The 22994-nt window shown below is 38.0% G+C and overlaps 1 protein-coding gene across 5 annotated transcripts in view; it reads right to left on the bottom strand.

Moving 5' to 3' along the window:
- Positions 1 to 22994, bottom strand: part of TENM1 (teneurin transmembrane protein 1) — a 915501-nt gene that overhangs the window by 536449 nt on the left and 356058 nt on the right. For all 5 annotated transcript variants that reach the window (XM_084870761.1, XM_084870765.1, XM_084870762.1 and 2 more), the window contains 2 exons: positions 10649 to 10909; positions 8674 to 8730 (listed from right to left, as the gene is read on the bottom strand). In XM_084870761.1, the coding sequence (XP_084726887.1) occupies positions 8674 to 8730; positions 10649 to 10909 (318 nt within the window). The remainder of the gene's footprint in view (positions 1 to 8673; positions 8731 to 10648; positions 10910 to 22994) is intronic.

Genomic DNA, 22994 nt, shown 5'->3' with positions numbered 1-22994 from the left:
AGATGATTTGTATGTAGACATTTATTTTCTAATTAGAGGCTCAGTGCATGAAATTCGTATATGAGGAGAGGTGGTGTCCTTCAGCCCAGGCTGCACCCTCTGCAATCCGGGACCCCTCTCACAATCCAGGACTGCTGGTTCCCAACCACTCGCCTGCCTGCTTGCCTGATTGCTCCTAACAACTTCTGCCTGCCAGCCTAATCAATGCCTAACTGCTCCCCTGCTGGGACAAATGCCCCTAACTTCCCTCCCCTGCAGGCCTAGTTGCTCCCAACTGCCCTCTCCTACCGGCCTGGTTGCCCCTAACTGCCCTTCCCTGCCAGTCTGGTCACCTCTAACTGTCCTCCTCTGCCAGCAGCCTGGTTGCCCCTAATTACCCTCCCCTGCTGACCCAGTCACCCCTAACTGCCCTCCCCTGGCAGCCTGATTGCCCCCAACTGCCCTCCCCTGCAGGCCTGGTACCTCCCTACTGCCCTCCCCTGATGGCCCAGTCACCCCTAACTGCCCTCCCCTGCCAGCCCAGCCTCCCCTAACTATCCTCCCCTGACAGCCTGATCACCCACAACTGTCCTCCCTTGCTGGCCATGTTGTGGCAGCCATCTTGTTTCCACATGGGGGAGGCCATCTTGTGTGTTGGAGTGATGGTCAGTTTGCATATTGCTTCTTTATTATATAGGATTTAAAATTTTAACAAATTTTTAAGTAGTTTACATTAGAAAGGGGATATTATAATGTTGTTAACAATAAATGTTGTTAACAATTATCTACATCTATTTACCTACCTAACATCTATCTATCTATCTATCTATCTATCTATCTATCTATCTATCTATTTATTTTCATATATTTCAATAAGCCAAAAAGTATGGATAGTTGTATCTGACCACTTAAAAACATAAAGTTCTATAGATGCACATACAGACACATCTTAGGACCCTATTTCAAAAGGCATATGACAAACTAGGACAGATGTATAAAATATGACTAAGGTTTTTTTTACCCTTAATACTAAGTTTATTTGAAAATTAGTAAAAAATGTGAAAATTCAAATAGAAAAATTGATGAAGGTTATCAACAGACAATTCAGAGAAAAAGATATGCAAATGGTTCATTAACATATAAAAAGATGCCCAAGCTCACTTATGAATAATATGCAAAATTGCACAAAATGATACCACATTTCACCTAGCAGGTCAGGTAACAGAAACCTTTTTTTTTTTTTTTAATTACCAGTGTTAATAAGAGTATGGGAAAACCATGTATTAGTAGTATAAAGCATTAATAGGAAGATAAATTGGTTGTTTAAGGGGGAAATTTGGTAACATCTGTAAAAAATGTTAAATATACCTGTTCTTGGTCTATCAATTCTATTAAGAAATGTATGCCAAAAAAGATGTGTATAAGGATGTTAAGTGCAGCAGTGTTTTTAATATCAAAGAACTGGAAATGTAGATATCCATAAACTAAAAATGAAACATACAGACACAGAATACTATACAGTCATTTTAAAAATGAGAAAGAGAGCTATAATACAAATAGGAGAAACTATCCAAAATATAATATTAATTTTAAAAGTTAATGGGCTTTTTATAGCATATTATCCCATTTTACATGTAAAGAACTTCTGAGGAACAATATATTGTACACTGCTAATGCTGGCTACCTCTCAGAGTGGCACCTGAAGAGTCAAGAGAGAGAAACATGTAGAGTTTTAACCTGTTTTTATTATTTTAATTTTTAAACCATTGGCTGTTCATTTGCCACAACATGGATGGACCTTGACAACATTATGTTAAGTGAATAAGTCAGTCAGAAAAACTAAGAGTGATATATATGGTTTCACTCATATGTGGGATATAAAACTGAAACTTATGAACACAAACAGCAGAGTGGTGATTGCCAGAGGGAAGGGGTGGGGGCAGAAGGGGTTCCTAATATAAGGTGACAGGAGGAGATTTGACTTTGGGTGGTGGGCACATGGTACAATATACAGATCTTATAACATAGAAACCCATACATGAAATCTATATGTTCATGTTGACCAATGTCACCCCAATCAATTTAATAAATAAAAATAAACAACTAGAGAGCATTATGCTAAGCGAAATAAGCCAGACAAAGATAAATATCACATGATCTCACTCATTTGTGGAATATAATGAACAACATAAACTGATGAACAAAAACAGATCCAGAGACAGAGAAGCATTGATTAGACCATCAAACCTCAGAGGAAAGTCGAGGAGGGAAGGGTTAAGGGGGAGAGATCAACCAAAGGACTTATATGCATGCCTAACCAATGGACACAGACACCAGGGGATACAGCAAGCAAGGGGGTATAAGGACACATATGCAATACATTAATCAATAAAGAAAAAAAATAAATCATCACCTGATATCACTTCATACTAAAAAAATAGTTAAAATTAACTATTAATAAAAAATAGGAGCTTGTTATATCTAACTTTATAATGGTTTGAATTTCAGTATCATCAAAATTGTTTTCAATTGTAAGCCGATGGATCGCAGTCACCATAGAAGTGTCTCGCCTACACATAAAGTATCCCAGTGACTTACACAGTTTTCTGATCATGTAACATCTCCAAAGAAGCCATCACAAAGTCAACTACACTGTTTTATACATGCCTAATGGGTCCAACAGAGCCATTAGGATATCAGTTCTATGGCAGGGCTCCTGCTAAAGCTATTACCAAGTCATTGCATTGTTTCACACACTTCCTTCGACATTCAGATGGTTCCTGAGGAACTGTTATCACTGCTACGGAAGTGTCCTGTATAGCTTACACTACCAGGGGAAAACAAAAAAGCAAAGGAAATAAATGTAAAACAAACAAATTCTCTCCATTAAATACACACGAATGGCCCAACATGGTCAAATATCAGAAGGACTAACTCCACATTTGGGTATTACTATTACAAGTTATTCAAGAAACGCAGGTGTTAGACTAGCTATTTTTTTTTTTTCTTCACAACTCCGGCTGTTCCAATGAAGCAGTTTAGGGTCTGAGAACAACATATGCATGGCTGTAATGGTATGATGTTTATTGGTAACACAAGATATATTACCAGGTTTCTGTAGTATAAAGTACAGAAGCAAAGAGGAGCAGTACTAGTGGATGTTTTGGCTGTTGTGGGATTCCAGCACATAATTGCTTACCTGTTACTAGTAAGTTCCTGAGCAACTCAACAATCATAGAAATCAACAGGGCTTCTGGGTAGTTGAAACAGCAGCTCTACCTTAGGGGTTACTCCCATGGCAATAGGAAATACACTAGTACAAGTTAACCCTCAGCCAGGTCTGAAGTGCTTCATTGAATTTCCTCTCACAGTCTTCTATACTTAGCAGAACAAGATAGATGGTGATTGAAATGATGTATTATTTAACCTAAGACAAATGCAAGGAATTTTACACAGTTGGAAATATGGAAAGAGTTGAAACGACTCTGCTAAGCTAGAGAGTTTCCTAGCCACATTGCATGTCTGAAGCCACATTGCATGTCTGGCTAATGCTTGATAAGAGAGACTTCACCTTGTAGTACCTATCCTGCAACATATACATAATAAATTCTTGCTCAGTGATAGATAACAACCATAACTACATTTATTGACTAATATATAGTAGACACAATGTGGAAGTACATATCCATTTTCTCTTTCAATTCTCACACATAAAAAAACCTGAAATAGTAATGTCTGCATTTGATAGACAAGGAAACAGCCTTAGGTACCTGCCCAAGGACACACAGTAGGTAAGTGGTAGAACCAGAGCACAAACTTGTCTATCTTATACCACAGTTATTCTTTATCACTCACTATATAGAGACCATTGCTTATTTAGACTGCACTATTATGACCATTTTTACTTTAATAAATATTTTCACATTCCTTGTGCTCTCATAGTGAGTTGCACATATCTTTATCATGGTACTAACTGAATTAACATCAGCTCTTTATCCTCTCTAGAAGACTTCTTTAGGTAGAGATGCCCACTCAACTTTGCCCTGCATTAAGAACTGCTCCAAAACACCAATGGCTGGCTACCCAGAAAGCAACATTTGTATTCCTGATCTTGGTTATAGCTGATGGGACCAGTGAAAGACATCTGACTCAAGATGTCTCAAGATGGAAAAATTATTCTGCCTCTTTGAAATTTAGAAATGTCACTGAAAAAAAATCCATTTAATCTCAACTTCTTTCCTAAATGAAAGAAATACATATTGGGGGACTTTATGAGGTTTTATGCCCATCTCGGGGATGGATATTTAGAGAAAGTCAACCTGCAGACAAAGGACTGAAGGAAATGAATTCAAAAGCAAGAGACAAAGTCTGGGCAACTTTTCTAATCTGTACCTTCTATAATCTAGCCACACTCTTGTGGTCCTGTGAAGCATTCTCATTTCCTTTAAATGAATTTGTTGTTGCTGTTTTTGCTTAAGCTAATTCAAGTTGATTTCTGTTACCTGTAATAACAATAATAAAGAATCCTAACTAATAGGGCATCACTCTCTCCCACTAGCCTGTAATTTCCTTGAGATTGGTTACTGTTCTGGTCATCTACCTCTAATATAGAGCCTGGTTAAGGGTGGGTAATCAATAAATACTATTTGCACAGAAATATCATTATCCAGAAAATATAGTTATTAATAATTTCTTAGCAAATTATCCTTTATTAGTTAAAGGTTGCAAATACATTTTTCCTAAATAGTTACCTACATTTAGCTTTTTAATAAGCAATTTAATTTTCACTTTTTATAATACAACTGTTTCATTTAAGCAATATGTGAAAAATGCATTCTTGGAAATTGATTATTTAAATTTAGCTGCTGATATAGTGTGTGTGTGTGTTTTTTTCTCACCAGTCTAATATATAGTCAAATGTGATTATTAAAGAATACCTTAGTCACTGCACTGAGGTGTATGCTAAGATAGGACTTTCAAATTCTTCTAAGAAACATCCACTGGATAACCTATCAGAGGCAGAGTTGCAGTTAGATGACCAGAGGTTTGACCCATTTCTGCCCTTGAAAGATCAGAGAAGAGCTACAAAAATATTATATCTTTTAGTTTTAATGTTTCCCCTCAGAATAGTGCACATTTCTCACTTTTGTAGCCCTCACTGTGCTCCAGATCCAGTGACTAAACACTGAACCTAAATAGATCAGGCCCTATCTTCCCATAGCTTGATGTCTAATATTTATCAAAAATTCTTATGAGGACACAAACCACAAAACTCAAGCATCCTATATAATAAAAAGGTAATATACAAATTGATCCTAACAGCAGAACTACCAGAATGACCACTGAACCAGTCACTATGAGGCACACTGACCACCTCTTGGTCCCTTTCCCCAGTAGGCAGACTTCAATCACCTGATGGCCACCTGCTGCAGGAGTGGGCCAGCAAGCAGCAGGTGGGAACAGCTGACCTCTTGGTTCCTTCCCCCAACCGTCAGGCACCAATCACCCAATGGCAAATGGGAAACTGAGGGTGGGTGGCAGTGGGGGGTGGGGCTGGCTGCAGGCAGCTGGGGAAGATGGCCCTGATCACAGGCCAGGCCAAAGGAGCATACCTGGGCACCAATTTCATGTGCCAGGCCTCTAGTTAGACTACAATTAATAGTAACATTGGAAGTGAAATGAGAGGGGAAAGTGGTTAAAATAAAAATAAAAAAGCATTATGACTGATATCAGAGTTTCCTGCTCACAGGCCTCAGGATGGAGGTAGCTTCAGTACATGTGCACTTTTCCTAATAGACCATTAACCATCAATAGACAACAAAATGTTTACTTAGGACAGATGTGAAGGAATGGAAACATAGTTCCTAAGTGTTCTGATTCCCTTGTGAAAGCCAGGAACTCCAGATGCCCTCTGCTCCCTGGTGCTCTCCGTTCCCTGTGCTTTTGGTGCTGAAATGAAGGACTATTTATTTTAATTCTTTATAAGTTATTGCATGTCAGAGACTTAAATTCAATTATGGGAATTCATAATAGAAGTTTATGAAAATGGGAAAAAAATAAGTATTTTGAAAGGCTTGCCCAATTAATGAAATGAAAGAAGTCCTTCATAGACAAAAATTTTGGAATGGAAGTAGAAAATCCATATCATAATCTCCTAGATGGAGATAACTGAAAGAGTCTTTGAAATCCCATCTTTGAATCTTTCTTAGTTGAACAATTCACCCAAATTAACAATTTCCCCTATCTTCACTTTTCTCCCACAGGAGCGAAGCTTAAATCACCCTAAGATGGTCTGTGATATTGTGAGCACTGCCTCATCAATAATCTGAAAATCAGAATGTATAGGTAGATAGAAACAAAATAAAATGTCATTAACAGTACTGAGGCAGAGGGATGGGGTGGCATGGAGTCTCAGCAGTGAAATGTATAAACACTAAAATTTTCAAGCCATTTCACTCTTTTCAAATATATCATCTATAAACTAAAATTAATGTAATAGATAGGCCTACTTTCATGAATGGATGAGATCGATGGGAAATAAATAGCTACATTTTCACACAAACATCAAGTTCAATTCATTGAAAATAACTTATTTCCTCAAATTAGCATGCTTTCAGAAGAACGATTTACACTCTCATTTCAACTCCAAGCTCCTCTGTAAGAATCTATGAAAATGTTGAAAGCAGGTCATGTCTGCTTATCACTGATTGAAATGTTATGAAATCCAAATTGGAGAAATCTCACTATAGGTCATAAATAAGATTCCAAATTTTATGCTGCTTATCGGAAATTAGTAGCAGGAGTAAGAGTAACACTTACAGAGCTGTAACTGAGCAGAGAAAATTTGTTCAAGTTCAAGTCTTATATTAATACTAGAAGCCTGGTGAATGAAATTTATGCACAGAGGTAGAGGAAGGGGAGTCCTTCAGCCCGGCCTGCACTCTCTACAATTTGGGACCCCTCAGGGGTTTTCTGACATTGGACATTCCTCTAACAATCTGGGACCACTGGCTTCTAACCACTCGCCTGCCTGCCTGCCTGACTGATCACCCCATCCATCTCTGCCTGCTGGCCTGATTGCCCCCTAACTGCTCTCCCGTGCTGGCCTGATCACCCCTAACTGCCTCTGCCTCGGCCCTTGCTATGGTGGCTTTGTCTGGAAGATGTACGGTCTAATTAACATATTACCCTCTTAAGAATATAGATGTAATCCAAGGGAGGAAAAAATGGCTATTTGGAAAATAATCAACTGCATTTAGGTAACTGACATCTGAATTGCTATTTTAACTCTTCCTCCTATGTATAATGTAGCTAACAATATAATCGATTTCATAGCATGGTCATGAGGATAAAATGAGATGAAAACATTAAAAGTATGTTTGGAAATTATAAAGTGCTGATCAAAAATATCAGTGAACATTCATATTGTACTTATATGTTACAAGTAGTATTCTAAACCTTTATATACATTGGTTCATCCAAGTATCACAAAATCCTAGAGGCAGATACAGTTATCGTTATGTAACAGATGATGAAATTTAGACACAGAAACTTTATATAACTTTCCCAAGATTACGCAGCTGGGATTTAAACCTAGGTTGCCTAGCTCCACAGTGCAAACTTTTACTAACTATACTCTACTGTCTCTCTAAATTGAAGTCATTCTTGGAGGTGCACATTGGACCAACAGAAGCTTACAGTTAAGGATTAGTTTTTAGCAGACTGGATCATAGGTTTACCTTGGCAGCCCAGCCCAATTTCATGCAAACCTATCCAGATCCAAAAATAAACCATAAGGAAAATAAACCTGCAAGGGAAAGATGCATGTCCTTTACTCCTGAGTCTTTCAACCCTGTCCCAGTAGAAATAATTAATGATCAAGGTAGATGGTTGATTAGACTAAAGGCCGAATGAAACTGAACAGCTCCAAAATATTCCTGAAAATCCCTAACACATCTAAGAGCGATGACACATTAACAAAGTATAGTGGCTCACCAGGATGAACAGTTCTCATGGTTCGGGGAAAAGCTGATTACAATAGATATTCCCCTGATCCCTTTCCCCCAGCCTCCTACCAATGTGAAACTCTGCCCTATGGTCAGATGTGAGGATCTCCCCAAAGTATTGTTTTCAGTATCCATTTGCAAAAGGGCAAAACTCAATAAGCACAATGAAGGCAAAGGTAAAAGGACATCTTTCATTTGAAGGCACTATTTATAATTAATGACATGGATATAGATAGTGTGATTCTAAAGCCAACCTGAAACAGCTGAAGGGAAAGACCAAGACCATTTGGTAGGAAGCACTTTAAAGTTATGACAGTATTGGAACTATAATAAATTCATGGCTAGAGTTCTGTAACAAGTTGTAGATAACATATGAAATCATGAGGCCATACCCAAAGCAACCTGATTTAAATTTCTGCCTCCATGCTAAATCTATGCTTCCCTCTCCCACCTTAAATCTTGCTTTTCTTTCTCCCCATCAACCCCTCATCTCATTTTTATCACCAATATACACAAATGAAGTTCTCCAGAGAAAAACAAACTAGTAAGCTGCCAAGGAATTAATCTCTGACAGCTTAGCCAGGTCAGTGTGGTATCTGTCAGAGGGGTAGGAGTCCACTTTGTGGGGCGGGTGTCAGGAGTGGAATGAGATAAAAATAATCAGTGGTCAAATCTTGGGAAAACTTACCTTGTGTAGATCCAGTTTGAGCCTCCATGTCACAACAAACAGGAGAGAATTTGAAACCTGTAATATGAAATATTTTATTAATTAATCCTTGTCCAAGTCAGCGGGGATTCCTAAATCTTTAACACACACACACACACACACACACATATATATTTATGTTAAATATATACTATATATATATATGTTATATATATATATATGTTAAATATATATACTATTTTTTAATTAACAAATTCAATGAAATATGATTCCCATACCCTTTTTCAAGTGTACAATTCAGTGGTTTTTAGTAGTTTCATGGAGTTGTACAACCATCACTATAATCTATTTTAAGAATAGTTTCATCACCCAAAACCCAAACCCCATACTTAGGGTCTGGCAGGAATATTTTAATGTTTCAACCCAGTGAACTGGCTATAACTTCAGATGTCAGGAGTGAGATGAAGCAGAATGAGAAGGCTTGGCAATAAGGAGATCATCCACCACCTCATTTCACATAAATTTGGTTACTAAATTTTGTTTGACAGTTGAAGCCCAGAAAGTATAGGAACCATTCCAAAGTCTCCTAAGTTACATCCTAATGCTCTTTTACTTACATGGATATGCATACATACATCAAATATGTTCCCTTCTCATTTCTATACTTCACTTCCTATACTCTTAACACAAGTCAACAAAACCTACATATAGACATGAAAATAAACTAAGAAGCCTGGCTGGTGAGTTCGGTGGATAGAGCATCTGCCCTAGGACTGATGGTTCCCAGGTTCAATCCCAGTCAAGGGTATGTACCTTGGTTGCAGGCTCTATCCTGGGCCCCAGTCAGGGCACATGCAGGAGGCAACCAATTGATGTGTCTCTCTCACATTGTTTTCTCTGTCTCTCCCCCTTCCTTCCACCCTCTCCAAACATCAATGGAAAAAAAAATATCTTCAGGTGAGGATTAACAAAAACTAGAAATTAAACTAAGAAAATTAAGACCCCAAGGATACTTAAAGATATTACAAAGTGTTATGGCCTAACATGTAGGAAATGATACTCTAACTAGTGGGCAAATGGTCATTCCAAATTATAGCCTGTGGTTAGTGTTCCCTGTCGGCAGAAGGGTATAAGAAGGACAGAATAGAAAAATCTGTAAATACAGGGATGTTGGCTACCTATCTCCCACCTGGGAAAACACTAATTACCCATTGCTATCACAACAAGCCTTGTGGTCATGGTGATGGGGACCTATCAAATTTAGACAAATAGAATGAGAAAGACAATAGACTAATGTGTTTAATAAGCATTAATGTGTTTTTTTATGAAAGGATTTTGTTCTTTGGTAAAGAGAGAGAGCAGAAATAAAATGAATCAACCTCTTCCCAACAAACCAAAGAAACAAAACTTTTCCATTTCTAAAAGTTGTAAGAAAATAACATATGATTACAATTTAATGACACTACTATTGTTACTCATTGTCTAGCAAATAGGTGATGCTAATTTACCTTCTTTTTTTAAAAAATCATTTCAGCCTAACTTGATTAATTTGAATCTGTCTTTACACTCAATATGTTAATCTGAATCAAATAGAAAGCACATCCAGAATATGGCTACTATACAACTGTTCATCTCATTGTTCATATACTGATATAAAGCCAGCATACAGGGAATACATACTTTCTACAATGAATACCATTAGTATTGCACTTGAAAATAAAAGGTGAGTAATAAATAAGACATATCACTGATTACATTAGATTATTTCCCTTGGGGGATCACCAGAAAGGAAAAGTATTTTGTCTATCATTGTAAAATAAATGTGCCTGTGTGTCAGATCCTTAGGTATGTTCCTTGTCCATGTGACCCTGTTAACTTGCATTTTCATTCTGCATATTAAATAAAAAACAGGCATACAAAGAGAAGGAAAACAACGTTAAGGCTAAAAACTACCTTCTCTCAGTTTTTACTTAAATGATATAGAAAATTCTATTACCATTGTCCCCATCAGACTTCCTTTCATGGTCAGTGTCAGTCAAGGACAATGCAGAGTTGGCCCGGCTGGACAAACAGGAACTGTGCTCTGATTTCATCCCCCTTATCCACATCCTCAGTGCATGGTCAGGTGAGGCAGCTCCTTCTGTCTCTGTGTCCACATCAGATCCCATCTCAAGCTGGTAGCCATGCTGAGAGACACTGTGCATGTCGGTTTGGTAGCCAGAACAGAGAGTGCGAGGAGTTTCACAGAATTCTATCTCTACAGAGAAACAAAGTTCAGAGGAAAAGTTTAGCAATATGAAACAATACCTGATAAAATTCTTTTTGTCCTCATGTCCCCCTCGCCTATTGCTAGTAATTGTGTGTTTTTGCAAAATTAGAATTCTGGCCATTTTATTTATGGTAGCTACATTCTGTGCTTATTTTGCACTTCTGTAACTTAGAATTATGCTCCTGTTGATTTGTACAAGATTCTGGAAAAAAGCATGCCCAAAATAGCTTTATAGCTACAATTTTAGGTTGCACAAATGTAATGAAATAAGTGAGTGCAGAGGAGTATAAAGTGTAGAAAGCTATCCTTTTAAAAGATATTTCCCTTGCAGGAAAAATATATATGATCTATAGAGTACAGTTAGGCTAAAACTATTAAAATTATTAGCTTTTCTAAGCCTGTCATATACCTTAGAGTTAAAAATAAAAAATTCAAAGTGAAAACTCTGAAGAAAAAAAATACTAAGTTTAAATATACTTTCCTAAAGTGTTTTTCCTGAAATACATTAGTCTAATCTCTAAAATTATAAGTTCTTAATATCATTATTTTGCATTATCTCAAGAGAGTTTGAGCCCTACTTTATGCTAATCATTCTATTTCATTCATTATTTCAACAAAAACATAATTGTAAACTGTACCTTAGCAGTGCTTCATAGTTTGGATTTTATCCCCTTTCCCACCAAATCTTGAAATCATAAAATGTTTAGGATCTTAGAAATGCTGCCACTAATCATCCCATTTTATGGTTGAGGAAAATAAAATCCAGAGTGTAGATATAGCCCATGTGAGATAGTGACAGAGCCCTTTTTGCTAAACACCCATCTGGGCATAGTTTCTGCTAGACACCAATGAAACTCCATCAACTTATTATATAACTAACAGGCATTCAGTCTTACAGTCAATTTTGCATTCAGTTATGGTAAGGTGTCAGAAAGGGGAAAAGATGCTTTAACAGTCCCTAATAAGTTAATGAAAAATGACCACATGCCAAGACATATCATCTGAAATGTCCATGTATCAGTTAGATAAGGTAATCCGGGGGATGTTGTACACTGCATAGGATTTTCTCAGACTGACATCGGAAACAGGGTATGTCATTTGGCCAAGAAGAAATTTAACTGAGTACATCTAATCCTTGGCACGTATCAATAAGATGCAAACACTAAAATGAATTCAAGTCTCCGAATACAGAAAGTGCTAAAATTTAGACAGGCTATATTCTAAAACGAAGAGTACAGAATATGAACATACTTTTAAATAGCCTTTTTTGTGACATATAATTGCCAAACAAGGGTTTAACAAATCAAATCTTTTTTTAATTGTTGATTATTATGATGTCCCCTAATTTTCCCCCCTTAATGCTTACTTAATACCCATTAGGTGCCCAGTACTGTGCTCTGTGAAATAGTTATTGTAGGCAAATAAAGGTACTATAATGTATTAAGAAAATTCAATTATAATTAATTATTTCAGGGTTATAAGTCACTGCTGAGAATGTTACTTATAATTTCTGTGATGAATGTCTTTAAGAGTAATTATATTTTTCTACAAAAATTTGTCTAAATTAAAGAGGAGTGATGTTCAAAAAAACAAGCCTGGTTTCCACTTATCAAGCATAAAACTACATATTTGAATGCAATATTAGAGTCTTGGTACATGAAATTCGTGCACTGGGGGTGGGGGTCTCGCAGGCCGGCCTGCACCCTCTCGCAGTCCAGGAGCCCTTGAAGGATGTCCCACTACTGCTGCACTAGCCAGACTTCTGGTTGTGCAGCGCTTCCCCTGTGGGAGTGCATTGACCACCAGGGGGCAGCTCCTGCATTGAGCAGGATAGGGCCAAAACTGGCTCTGGGACAATCCCTGAGGGGTCCTGGATTGCCATAGGGTACAAGCCAGGCTGAGGAACCAGGGAGGTATGCAGGAGATTGGCCAGCTAAGGAGGGACCATGAAGGGCTTCAGGGCATGTTTGACCCATTTCCCTCAGTCCTGATCAGCCAGACCTCAGCAGCAAGCTAACCTACTGGTCACGGCATCTGCTCCCTGGTGGTCAGTGCACGTCATAGCAAGCAGTTGTACAACCTTAAGCATATCATTAGCATATTATGCTTTGATTGATTGAACAGACAACCAGGCAGTTAGTATATTAGGCTTTGATTATATAGGATATAATCAGGAGAGGAAGGGAGAAGTAGAGAGAGAAAGAAACATCAATGATAAGAGAGAATCATTGATCATCAGCTGCCCCTTGCGTGCCCCACACTAGGGATCAAGCCCACAACCTGGGTATGTGCCCTAACCAGAATCAAACCCAGGACCATTCAGTCTGCAGGCCAACACTTTAACCACTGAGCCAACTGGCTAGGAGCCACAAAACTTTATGAAAATGTGTTTCTCCTTCATATAAAGCTAAAAGTAAAATTCCATTTTGTGCAACATAAAACGTAGTGATCAAGAATATTGTGATCAGTTAATATTCATGCCTCTAAATTTCACAGTGTTTCATTATCCAATCCTACTATGCAGTTGTTGCTACAGAAAACTGATAATGAACCTTAAAGCTATAAGAAAGGAGTTTTACATAAGCCTGCATTCACAGCTTCTTTCATTCCCCTAGAACCATGGTCAGCAAACTGCGGCTCGTGAGCCACATGCAGCTCTTTGGCCCCTTGGGTGTGGCTCTTCCACAAAATACTATGGCATGGATGAGACTATTTTGAAGAAGTGGTGTTAGAAGAAGTTTAAGTTTAAAAAATTTGACTCTCAAAATAAATTTCAGTTGTTGTACTGTTGGTATTTGGCTCTGTTGACTAATGAATTTGCCGACCACTGCCCTAGAACAGAGGTTCCCAAACTGCAGCATAATGCAGAATCACCTGGAAGGCTAGTTAAACACAGATTGCTATGTACATCTCCCTTTTCAATTTCTAATTCAACAGGTCTGGAGAAGGGCTATAGATTCTACATTTCTAACAAGTTCCTAGGCAAGGCCTATGCTACTGGTCCAGGGACCTCACTTTGAAAACTATTTCCCTACAGAATTCTCTGAAGTCAGTGGGTACCAGGAACAGGGAAGAAAAAGAGAAAGAACAACCTATGTGGCATCACCAAAGATTTTGCAGCAACCAATTCTAATTCTATATGAAGACATAAGAAATAAGGCATTCAAGCTGAAATGCTGTGATGGCTTCCCATTTATTTTCCATGGATTCAGGGCACTAATTAGGAAACTCACTTTCAAAAGCACAGACTTGCATTTATTTTCACTCATACAATGGCATTTGAGGTGTGACTTTGCAAAGATTTTTTAAAAAATATATATTTTATTGATTCTACACAGAGAGGAATTGAGAGGGATAGAGAGTTAGAAACGTCGATGAGAGAGAAACATCGACCAGCTGCCTCTTGCACACCCCGGCCCACTTCCCACTGGGGATGTGCCCGCAACCAAAATATGTGCCCCTGCCGGAATCGAACCCGGGACCTTTCAGTCTGCAGCCTGACGCTTTATCCACTGAGCCAAACCGGTCTCTGCTGACTTTGCAAAGATTTTAATATAAGCGTCTTAGCCATGGTAAAGACATTCATTGGAAAAGAATGAGCAAATAAAAATACACAGCCAATTTGTCATTCCATATATTAAAATACAAGATAAGATTAAAGAAGGTTAACAGAAACAAGCCTCTTTGTTAAAGAGATTTTATTCCTATTCAAATAATTTGAACATGGATTTGTTCCCTTCTAAGGAAATGTAGTATAAAATGATCAAACATTTCATAAGAAATTTTTAAAAATTATATTTTTATTTGAATGCAAAGACTAATCCATATATTACCTCATTAAACAGTCAGATAAAAGTATACTTCCTTGTGAATATATAGTTAGAAAACAAAGAAGGAAAGAAATAAAAGGTTTCAGTTATTTACAGTAAATGATGTTCATTGAACTGTCTTACTTCCCTTTCTTGAAATCAGTGTTACCACTGTAAATTATTTCCTTAAATTCACAAGAGTGTTGGTGCTGTTCAAAATTCCCAGAGGATGCATTTTTCTAGAAAGCACTTACAATGCACCTTAAGTGGTTGTTTTTAGCTTTATACATATAACCTTGTTACCTAAAATATTATATATTCCCTAGAGAAGATAAAAGTTCAGTTGGATTTATTATAGTTCTATTCTTACCAAAAAGCTAGCCACAAGAGAAATATAAGTAAAATCTTAGGATATCTATGATTTAAATGGATAGACTAGTACCATTAGAAACTACACTTCAGAAATAAACAGATATAGATATTGCCAAGTGAATGATGTATTTGGAATCCTACATATGTATTTAATTTTTTTTTAAAGGAAAACCTACCTACTTTCCAACCTTGTAAGAGACAAAATTAATAGAGCAAATTAATAGAGATGAAATCTAATTTTTTAAATGGGCAAAAGATTTGAAGATACACTTTACATGAAAAGATAGAGGAATGGGCAATAAGTAAATTAAAAGATGCTCAATACCACTTGTTATCAGAAAAATACAAACTAAAACCACAATGATATACTACTACAGACCTATCAGAATGGCTTAAAATATTCTGACCATACCAAGTGTTGACATGGATGTAGTGCAACTATATACTCTGCTGGTAAGAAATTAAAAAGGTACAACCACTTTGGAAAACAGCAGGTTCCCCAAAAGGTGAAGCTGTACTTAACAGGAGAGCAATGTACTCCTGCTCATTTATCTCAAAGAAAAGAAAACATCTGTCTACACAGAAACCTATACAAGGTTGCTCATAAGCTTTATTCATAACAGTAAAAAAGCAGAAATAACCAGTGTCTATGAGTAGCTGAAAGGATATACCTGTGGGATACCCACAAAATGGAATATTATTCAGTCCTAAATATGAATGATCTAATGATATATAATTAGACACATGGCCCTTAAAATAATTATGCTAAATGAAAGAAGACAGATAGAATGGCTATATATTATATGCTTTCATTTAAGTAAAAGACTAGAAATTGCAAACGAATTTATAGTGACAGAAAGGAGATCAGTGGTTGCCTGAGGAAGAGAGTAAGGGAAAAATGGAGAACAAGGGGTAAAAGGAAACTTTTTGGATGATCAATGACTATTATCTTGATTGTAGCAATAGTTTAACTGGTGTATACATGCCAAAGGTTGTCATACTGTACATTTTAAATATATGTGCTTTATTGTACTTTATTTATAACTCTATAATTTTTTTGTGGATTATACACCACCAGATAGTAAGACAGTGAGGAGACTGAAGAATCAGACAAATTTCATAGGTGAAACCAAGGGTCTCCAAGCTAGCAGGATGCCCTGTTCTTTTCCTCCTAGCAGAAAAAAAAGTACATATAATATGAACAAAAAGGTAGTCAAAATGTTATCTTGTGTGTAACTAAGCTATGAGGTAATCAAGGCTAACTGATGCATGGTGATCCTACAGAGAACATATTCTTCCTAGGAACGTAACAGTTGAAAGCCAAATTTAAGGCAAAACTAAGGATGAATCATCACTGAGGAAATTTGAGCAGTTAAAGGAACATTCTATAGTTGGGGATCATGAGACTAATCTGCAGGTGTTCATCCTGGAGAAGCCAATTATGAAAAAAACTTACAAGGGAAAGTAACAAGGATCATCCATATCAATGTTTTTCTGCAACTCAAGACTTTAATTTTCTTACAATTGAACGCTTCCAGTCCTACCCAGTTTAGCTCAGTGGATAGAGCATCGGACTGCAGACTGAAGTGTCCTGGCTTTGATTCCGGTCAAGGGCATGTGCCTTGGTTGCAGGCTCAATCTCCAGCCCTTGTGGAGCCAAAGTGGGAGGCAACCAATCACTGTGTCTCTCTCACATTAATGTCTCTCTCTCCTTTCCTCTCCTCTCCTCTCCTCTCCTCTCCTCTCCTCCCCTCCCCTCCCCTCCCCTCCCCTCTCCTTTCCCTGTACCTTCGGCTCTCTAAAAAATCAATGGAAAAATATCCTCAGGTCAGGCTTTACAACAACAGAATTGAACCCATCCACACTTTCGCTAGAAAGGGAGCTTTAAGGCATCACACTGCAAATAAATAATTGGAAGTAAAAAGCCATGATTAATTTTAGTCATGACTTAATTGATTTGGGAAATAACTTCTAAGTGTAATCCATTTTGAAAATAAGGAAGAGGGAAAGGGGATACAATACATTTCTTAGCTTTAAGTACTGTGATTCATAGAACCCTACAGATTGATTATATGCAAAAGCAGGTGTTATTAATTAGCCATATGGTTTTGTATAAGTCACTTAACATTTTGGGGCCTCAGTTTCCTCATTTTTAATATGCTTAGGTCCAACTTGAAATAAATCTCTAAATAATTATCATATCCTAAAATTCTATAATTATGACATGAGCCTGTTATGGCAAAATGTGAAAAGATTAAATTTTTCAAATGGGAAAAATTAGCATTTTTTATGAATCAAAGTGCTATTCACACTTCAATTGTGAAGTATAATCATATATGTTAGCTAAGTAAGAGCTTGGGACATGGTTATAAGTTTGCTATAATAAAGTACTGATACAGCCTCACATATATTGTGAATTGTGATATTATTGATAGAGTATATAATGTATATAATGTAAAAAAGCAACTGAGTAAATAGCTATTCATCAAACATAAAATTATATAAACATGGCTATTGCAAAGAGTACTTTATAGTATAATGAATAAAATTCAGACAATTAAAATATTACTGATCCACTAATAATTCATTATTGGCTCCAGAGAAAATGCAATGGATTGTTGTAGTCTTAAGCAGCAAATACAAAAGAAATGAGCAACACCAGATAGGATACAAATGCTTTTCACTACTGGATACCATTTGCATTTCTCAGTTTGGGGGCTTTGAAAAGCAAATGATATCAAATTATCAAAGAAGTAAGTTCATGTGAGCTTACTTAAACATAGCTCCACTGAACACCCACTCAATTTCAAGTCAAGAAAACAAAACAAAATAGACTTCTTTGATTTCTCACATTCTTAGAAAATGAACCCATTTTAATTTCCTCTTCTTTTACTTTGTGCAAAAGCTTTATCAAAAGCACAGTACTGAACTAGGCATTAAGCAGTGAGTTAACAGGACTATGTCCTGTCCTTTGGCAAGTTCCACAGAGAGCCTATTTAAAGGCCAAAATGACAAGAAAGTAATAAAGGCACCACCCAGACCTGGTCTTTATTTTTATACTGAGGACTCATCAGCACAGGGGTGAGAGATGGAGTGCTCCCACATGCAAAACTGGAGCCTGTAGTTATCAGAGGACTTAAAGAAAATAACTAAGCTTCTTCCAGTCTAATCTCCCCCTCACAGTTCCAAATGCACCCATTATCTCAGTGCTCAGGGCCTATCAATTATGCCTTATTTAATTTCTGAGATTTCACCATCTGTCAGTATAGTGAAAAGCATGGCAAAAAAAAAAAAAAAAAATCTGGGCAGAGATAAAGCCTGAAGTAGAAACATTCGTGCTTTTTGGCCAATATTGGCTAACTGGAACTGTCTGAGAACTTAGTTAAAAGACCGTGTTTATGTCAAAAAGGATGCTCTCAGAAGTACAATGAGTTGCAAATCTGTAAAAATGGCTCAACCTAGAGAAGGATACAGAATTACAGCATAAAGGCAAAAGGAAGGGACATGTGGTAGGAACCTTGAAAAATTTAAAAGGGACTCAAATCATATTTAGAGATAGGTGACAATATCCCTCATCAATCTAAAGAGGAATGGGATTTGACATGGGGATAAGCAACTTCTATTCCCTGAACAAATATTCACTTTAGTACAGAGTTCCATTTCCACAATACCCACCTATGATGGGAGAACGTGTTCTGAAGCTAATTCAGACATCAGTTACCACTACAATTGAAAAGATGCTCTATAGCCCATAACAAGGGTCTGGAAAAAGAATCAAGGACTAGAAAAGATAGTGGGAGGTCCAGTTTCAACAGAAACTTAGATCAATGAGAACCTAAGTATGTTCCCTTTATTTCAACATTTCGAATGAGACAGAGACTTCCTGGCCTAAATGAGAAATTTTCAGGGCTACTGAGCACTGCAAATGCATGGTGCTCAATGGCCCTAAAAATTTCTCATTTGTTACCTTTGTTGGTCCAATTTTCTGGCTGTTCACAACACTTTGGAGCCTGAATCTTTATTGACCACTGTGGTCTTCCAGGTATATTTCTGTATTTTCTGTAAATTCACTAAGCATGTAAAGCTGTTTGTTTAGGGTGTGTCTGTGTGTGCACATGTGTGTATGTTAATTTTAAACTACATTAATCTGTCACACAATTCCATAAAGAGGAGGGAGAACAGTGAGCTAAAGGGTTAAATGAGCACTACAAACATTTGCAAATGCTTCAAACACATACTCATAAATGCAAACAATATGACTTCCATAACATTCTACAGTAATCTGTAAGCATTTACCTTGTGATGAATGGGTAAAGATGCCAAGATAGAACTGTGCTCCAGAATCAGTGTTCATGAAGAACAACTGAATAAACTATATTCTGCTCTATTATGGGATTCTTCTCACCATCTTTCATAGGTGCCCTTTTTAGTTTTGCTTCTGTATCTTTGGCCATATTTTACTGGACACTTGGAATTACTCCCTGTGATTTTTCACTAACCTAATTACTAAAATGAGACCATGTGTTTCAAGTGAAAAGGTGTTTCAACTTTACACCCTCCCCTCCCATTTATATTACCCTTCCCAATAGCATTTCTAATCTTTACTATATAATTTTATACAGGATTGTATATAGTTTTAAATATTTACATTTTTTGAATTATACCTCCAAATCTGATAGTGTTTCCTAAACTTTTGGTATATCTCAAAATCAAATAAGATAATTTCTGGTAAGTGTTCTATGATGTATGAAGGACTGTGGAAATATAAAGTAGTATTTCTATCTCTTTATGCCCTAGAATATTTCTAGGCAATGAATAATCATTAAGCACCAAAGTTTTAAAGTCAGTAATTAATATGAAATCATTCTTGAAAGAGTTCAATTCTTCAGTACAATTTTGACATATATAAGATGGTTTTGCTTAACATAAAACAATGCCTACCAACACAAATTGAAAAAAAAATGTTATTTTGGTAAATTAGCTATGCATTTCAAATAATAAATGCTCTACAAATTTGGCAAGAAGAAAAATACAACAATTGATAGCAATATTAGACTAATGCAAAACAAGTTCTCTGAAATCATCTCATGAGGAAGCTTTCCTCACTATACTTTTTGGCTTAATGAATTGGGAAATGACTTTCTATAAAAATTGTTAAAATATATCCTAGGATATAGAGCTGGGAGGCTTTTATAAAACTAGTCACAAAGCCTTGTTAAAAGGCACTTTCAGCTGGCTTGAATCAAAGCTGCTTTTGTCCTTCTCATCAGTCAGTTTCATCTCATAAACCAGACAGAAATTATCAGAGTAAATTTGGTAAATTTGCAGAGTGACCTGGAATGAGTGGGTGGCTCCTGTGAAAGATTCTGTTTTCATTAATTCAGATTTTTTTTAATTTTTTTAATTGATTTCAGAGAGGAAGGGGGAGGAAGAGAGAGACAAAAAAAAACAAAAACACACCAATGATGAAAGAGAATCATTGATCGGCTGCCTCCTGCACACTGTGGATGGAGCCCGCAACCCAGGCATGTGCCCTGACCAGGAATTGAACCATGACCTCCTGGTTAATAGGTGGACACTCAACCACTGAGCCACACCAAAGGTTTTTATTTTTTCAGGGATAGAAAGATGAAACTCTAAGATTAATGTTTAAAATTATCACACACACACACACACACACACACACACACACACACACACACACCAGTTTCACATGGTTAGCGAATATAATGAAAATAAAAGGTTGTGGAAAGAATACTTAGGACACTTATCCAGGACTTGTGAATTGGAATTCTATTTAAAGGAAAACGTTAAATTCTGGAGAAGACTTCTACTTCCAGTCAAGATGGGGTGACGTGGACCAAATTTATTCTCCTGCCTGAAACAACAACAACCAATATATGACAGAACAGCGCTCAGAGATTAGGCAATGAAGCACCAGGATGCCTGAGATGTGGGAAGCAAATGAGAACAGCCTAATTATTGTCCCAGCTTACTGACAGCAAAGAATTAACAGGTCTTACCACAGGAGGGAATAATATAGGTGGAGCTTGTCAAACTCTCTGAATTGAGATGAACCTGGTAGTATGGGAGGGCCTAGACCACTAGAGTTTGCAGTACAGAGTACCAAAGAGAACTCCAGAGATCTGCAGAGGGTCCCTCTGGATATTCACCAAATAGCACATACATGCAAGGAAACCTCTTGTTATTAGAGAAACAACCATCTGAAAGGATTAAAGAAAACAATCTGAATCTTAAATGGGACTGGAAATAGTACTGTTCTCAAAAATCAGAGTGAGAAATTCTCTAATTATTGGGCATTGAGTAGAGTATATCAAAAGGTCTTCCCTCAGCCCAGCCTGCGCCTTCTCCAATATGGGACCCCATGGGGGATGTACGACTGCCAGGATCAGGCCTAAACCAGCAGTTGGACATCCTTTTCACAATCCAGGACCTAATCACTCACCTGTCTGCCAGCCCGATCCCCCTAACTGCTCTCTCCTGATGGATCAATCCCCCTTACTGTACTCCCCTGCCGACCCAATCCCCCTAATTGTTCTCCCTTGCAGTCCTGATCACTCGAACTGCTTTTGCCTCGGTCCCCCCACCATGGCTCTGTTCGGAAAGTCATCTGGGAGATGTCCAGTCCAATTAGCATATTGCCCTTTTATTAGTATAGACTAGAGGCCTGGTGCATGAGATTCATGCACCAGGGAGAGAGGGTCCCTCAGCACCGCCTGTGCCCTCTCGCAGCCAGGATCCCTCAGGGGATGTCTGCCTGCCTGATCAGACATCCCTTTCACAGTCCATGGCTCTCACAGTCCAGGATTCCTCATTTCTTACTGCCCACCTGCAGCACAGGTGGGAGAGGCTCCCACCACCGCCACTGTGCTTGCCAGCCGTGAGCCTACTGATGAGCCCAGCTTCTGGCTGAGTGGTGCTCCCCCTGTGAGAGCACACTGACCACCGGGGGGCAGCTCCTGTGTTGAGAATCTGCTCCCTGGTGGTCAGTGCACATCATAGTGACTGGTCATTCTGCCCTTTGTTTGACTTGCATATTATGGTTTTATTATAATTATAGGATTGTTCTGGTGTATGGTCAATATTTGTCAATAATTTTATCCATTTGAGTCTTGCTATTAAGCTTTGTTAAGTGGGTTTAGAGCAACATTTGCTCTAGGGCTAATTAGACTTTCATATGATCTAACTATTGCACTTCCCTATATTTAGACAAGTAAGATGAAATAACAGTTCCCTACAAAGAATTGTACATGAATATTTATAGCAACTTTATTTATAATAAAAAATTGGAAACAACTAAAATATCCATTAATAGTTGAATAAATGCAAACTCTAGTATAATCATACAATGAATTCTATCTAATAAAAGAGTAATATGCAGATTGACCATCACTCCAGACACAAGATGGCCACCCCCATGTGGTCAAAGATGGCTGCCCTCATGTGGACACAAGATGGCTGGCAGGGTAGGGTAGTTGTGGGCAGTTGGGGGAGGCCAGGCCAGCAGGGAGGGCAGTTAAGGGTGACCTGGCCAGAAGAGGAGGGCAGTTGGGAAAGACCAGGTCAGCAGGGGAGGGCAGTTGGAGGGGACCAGGACTGCAGGGGAGAGCAGTTTGGGGGGGCAAGCCTGCAGTAGAGGACAGTTGGGGGGGGCTGGCCTTCAGGGGAGAATAGTTGGGGGGGGGACCCAGATCTGCAGGGGAGGGCAGTTGGGGGGGCCCAGGCCAGCAGTGGAGGGCAGTTGGGGGGGACCAGGCCAGCAGGGGAGGGCAGTTGGAGGGGACCAGGACAACAGAGGACAGTTGTGGGAGACCAGGTCTGCAGGGAAGGGCAGTTGTGGGAGGGCAGTTAGGGGTGACTGGTCCAGCAGA

This window comes from Pipistrellus hanaki (assembly GCF_964339955.1).
Source record: "Pipistrellus hanaki genome assembly, chromosome: X".
Lineage (NCBI taxonomy): Eukaryota > Metazoa > Chordata > Mammalia > Chiroptera > Vespertilionidae > Pipistrellus > Pipistrellus hanaki.
This window is presented reverse-complemented; position numbering and strand designations above follow the sequence as displayed.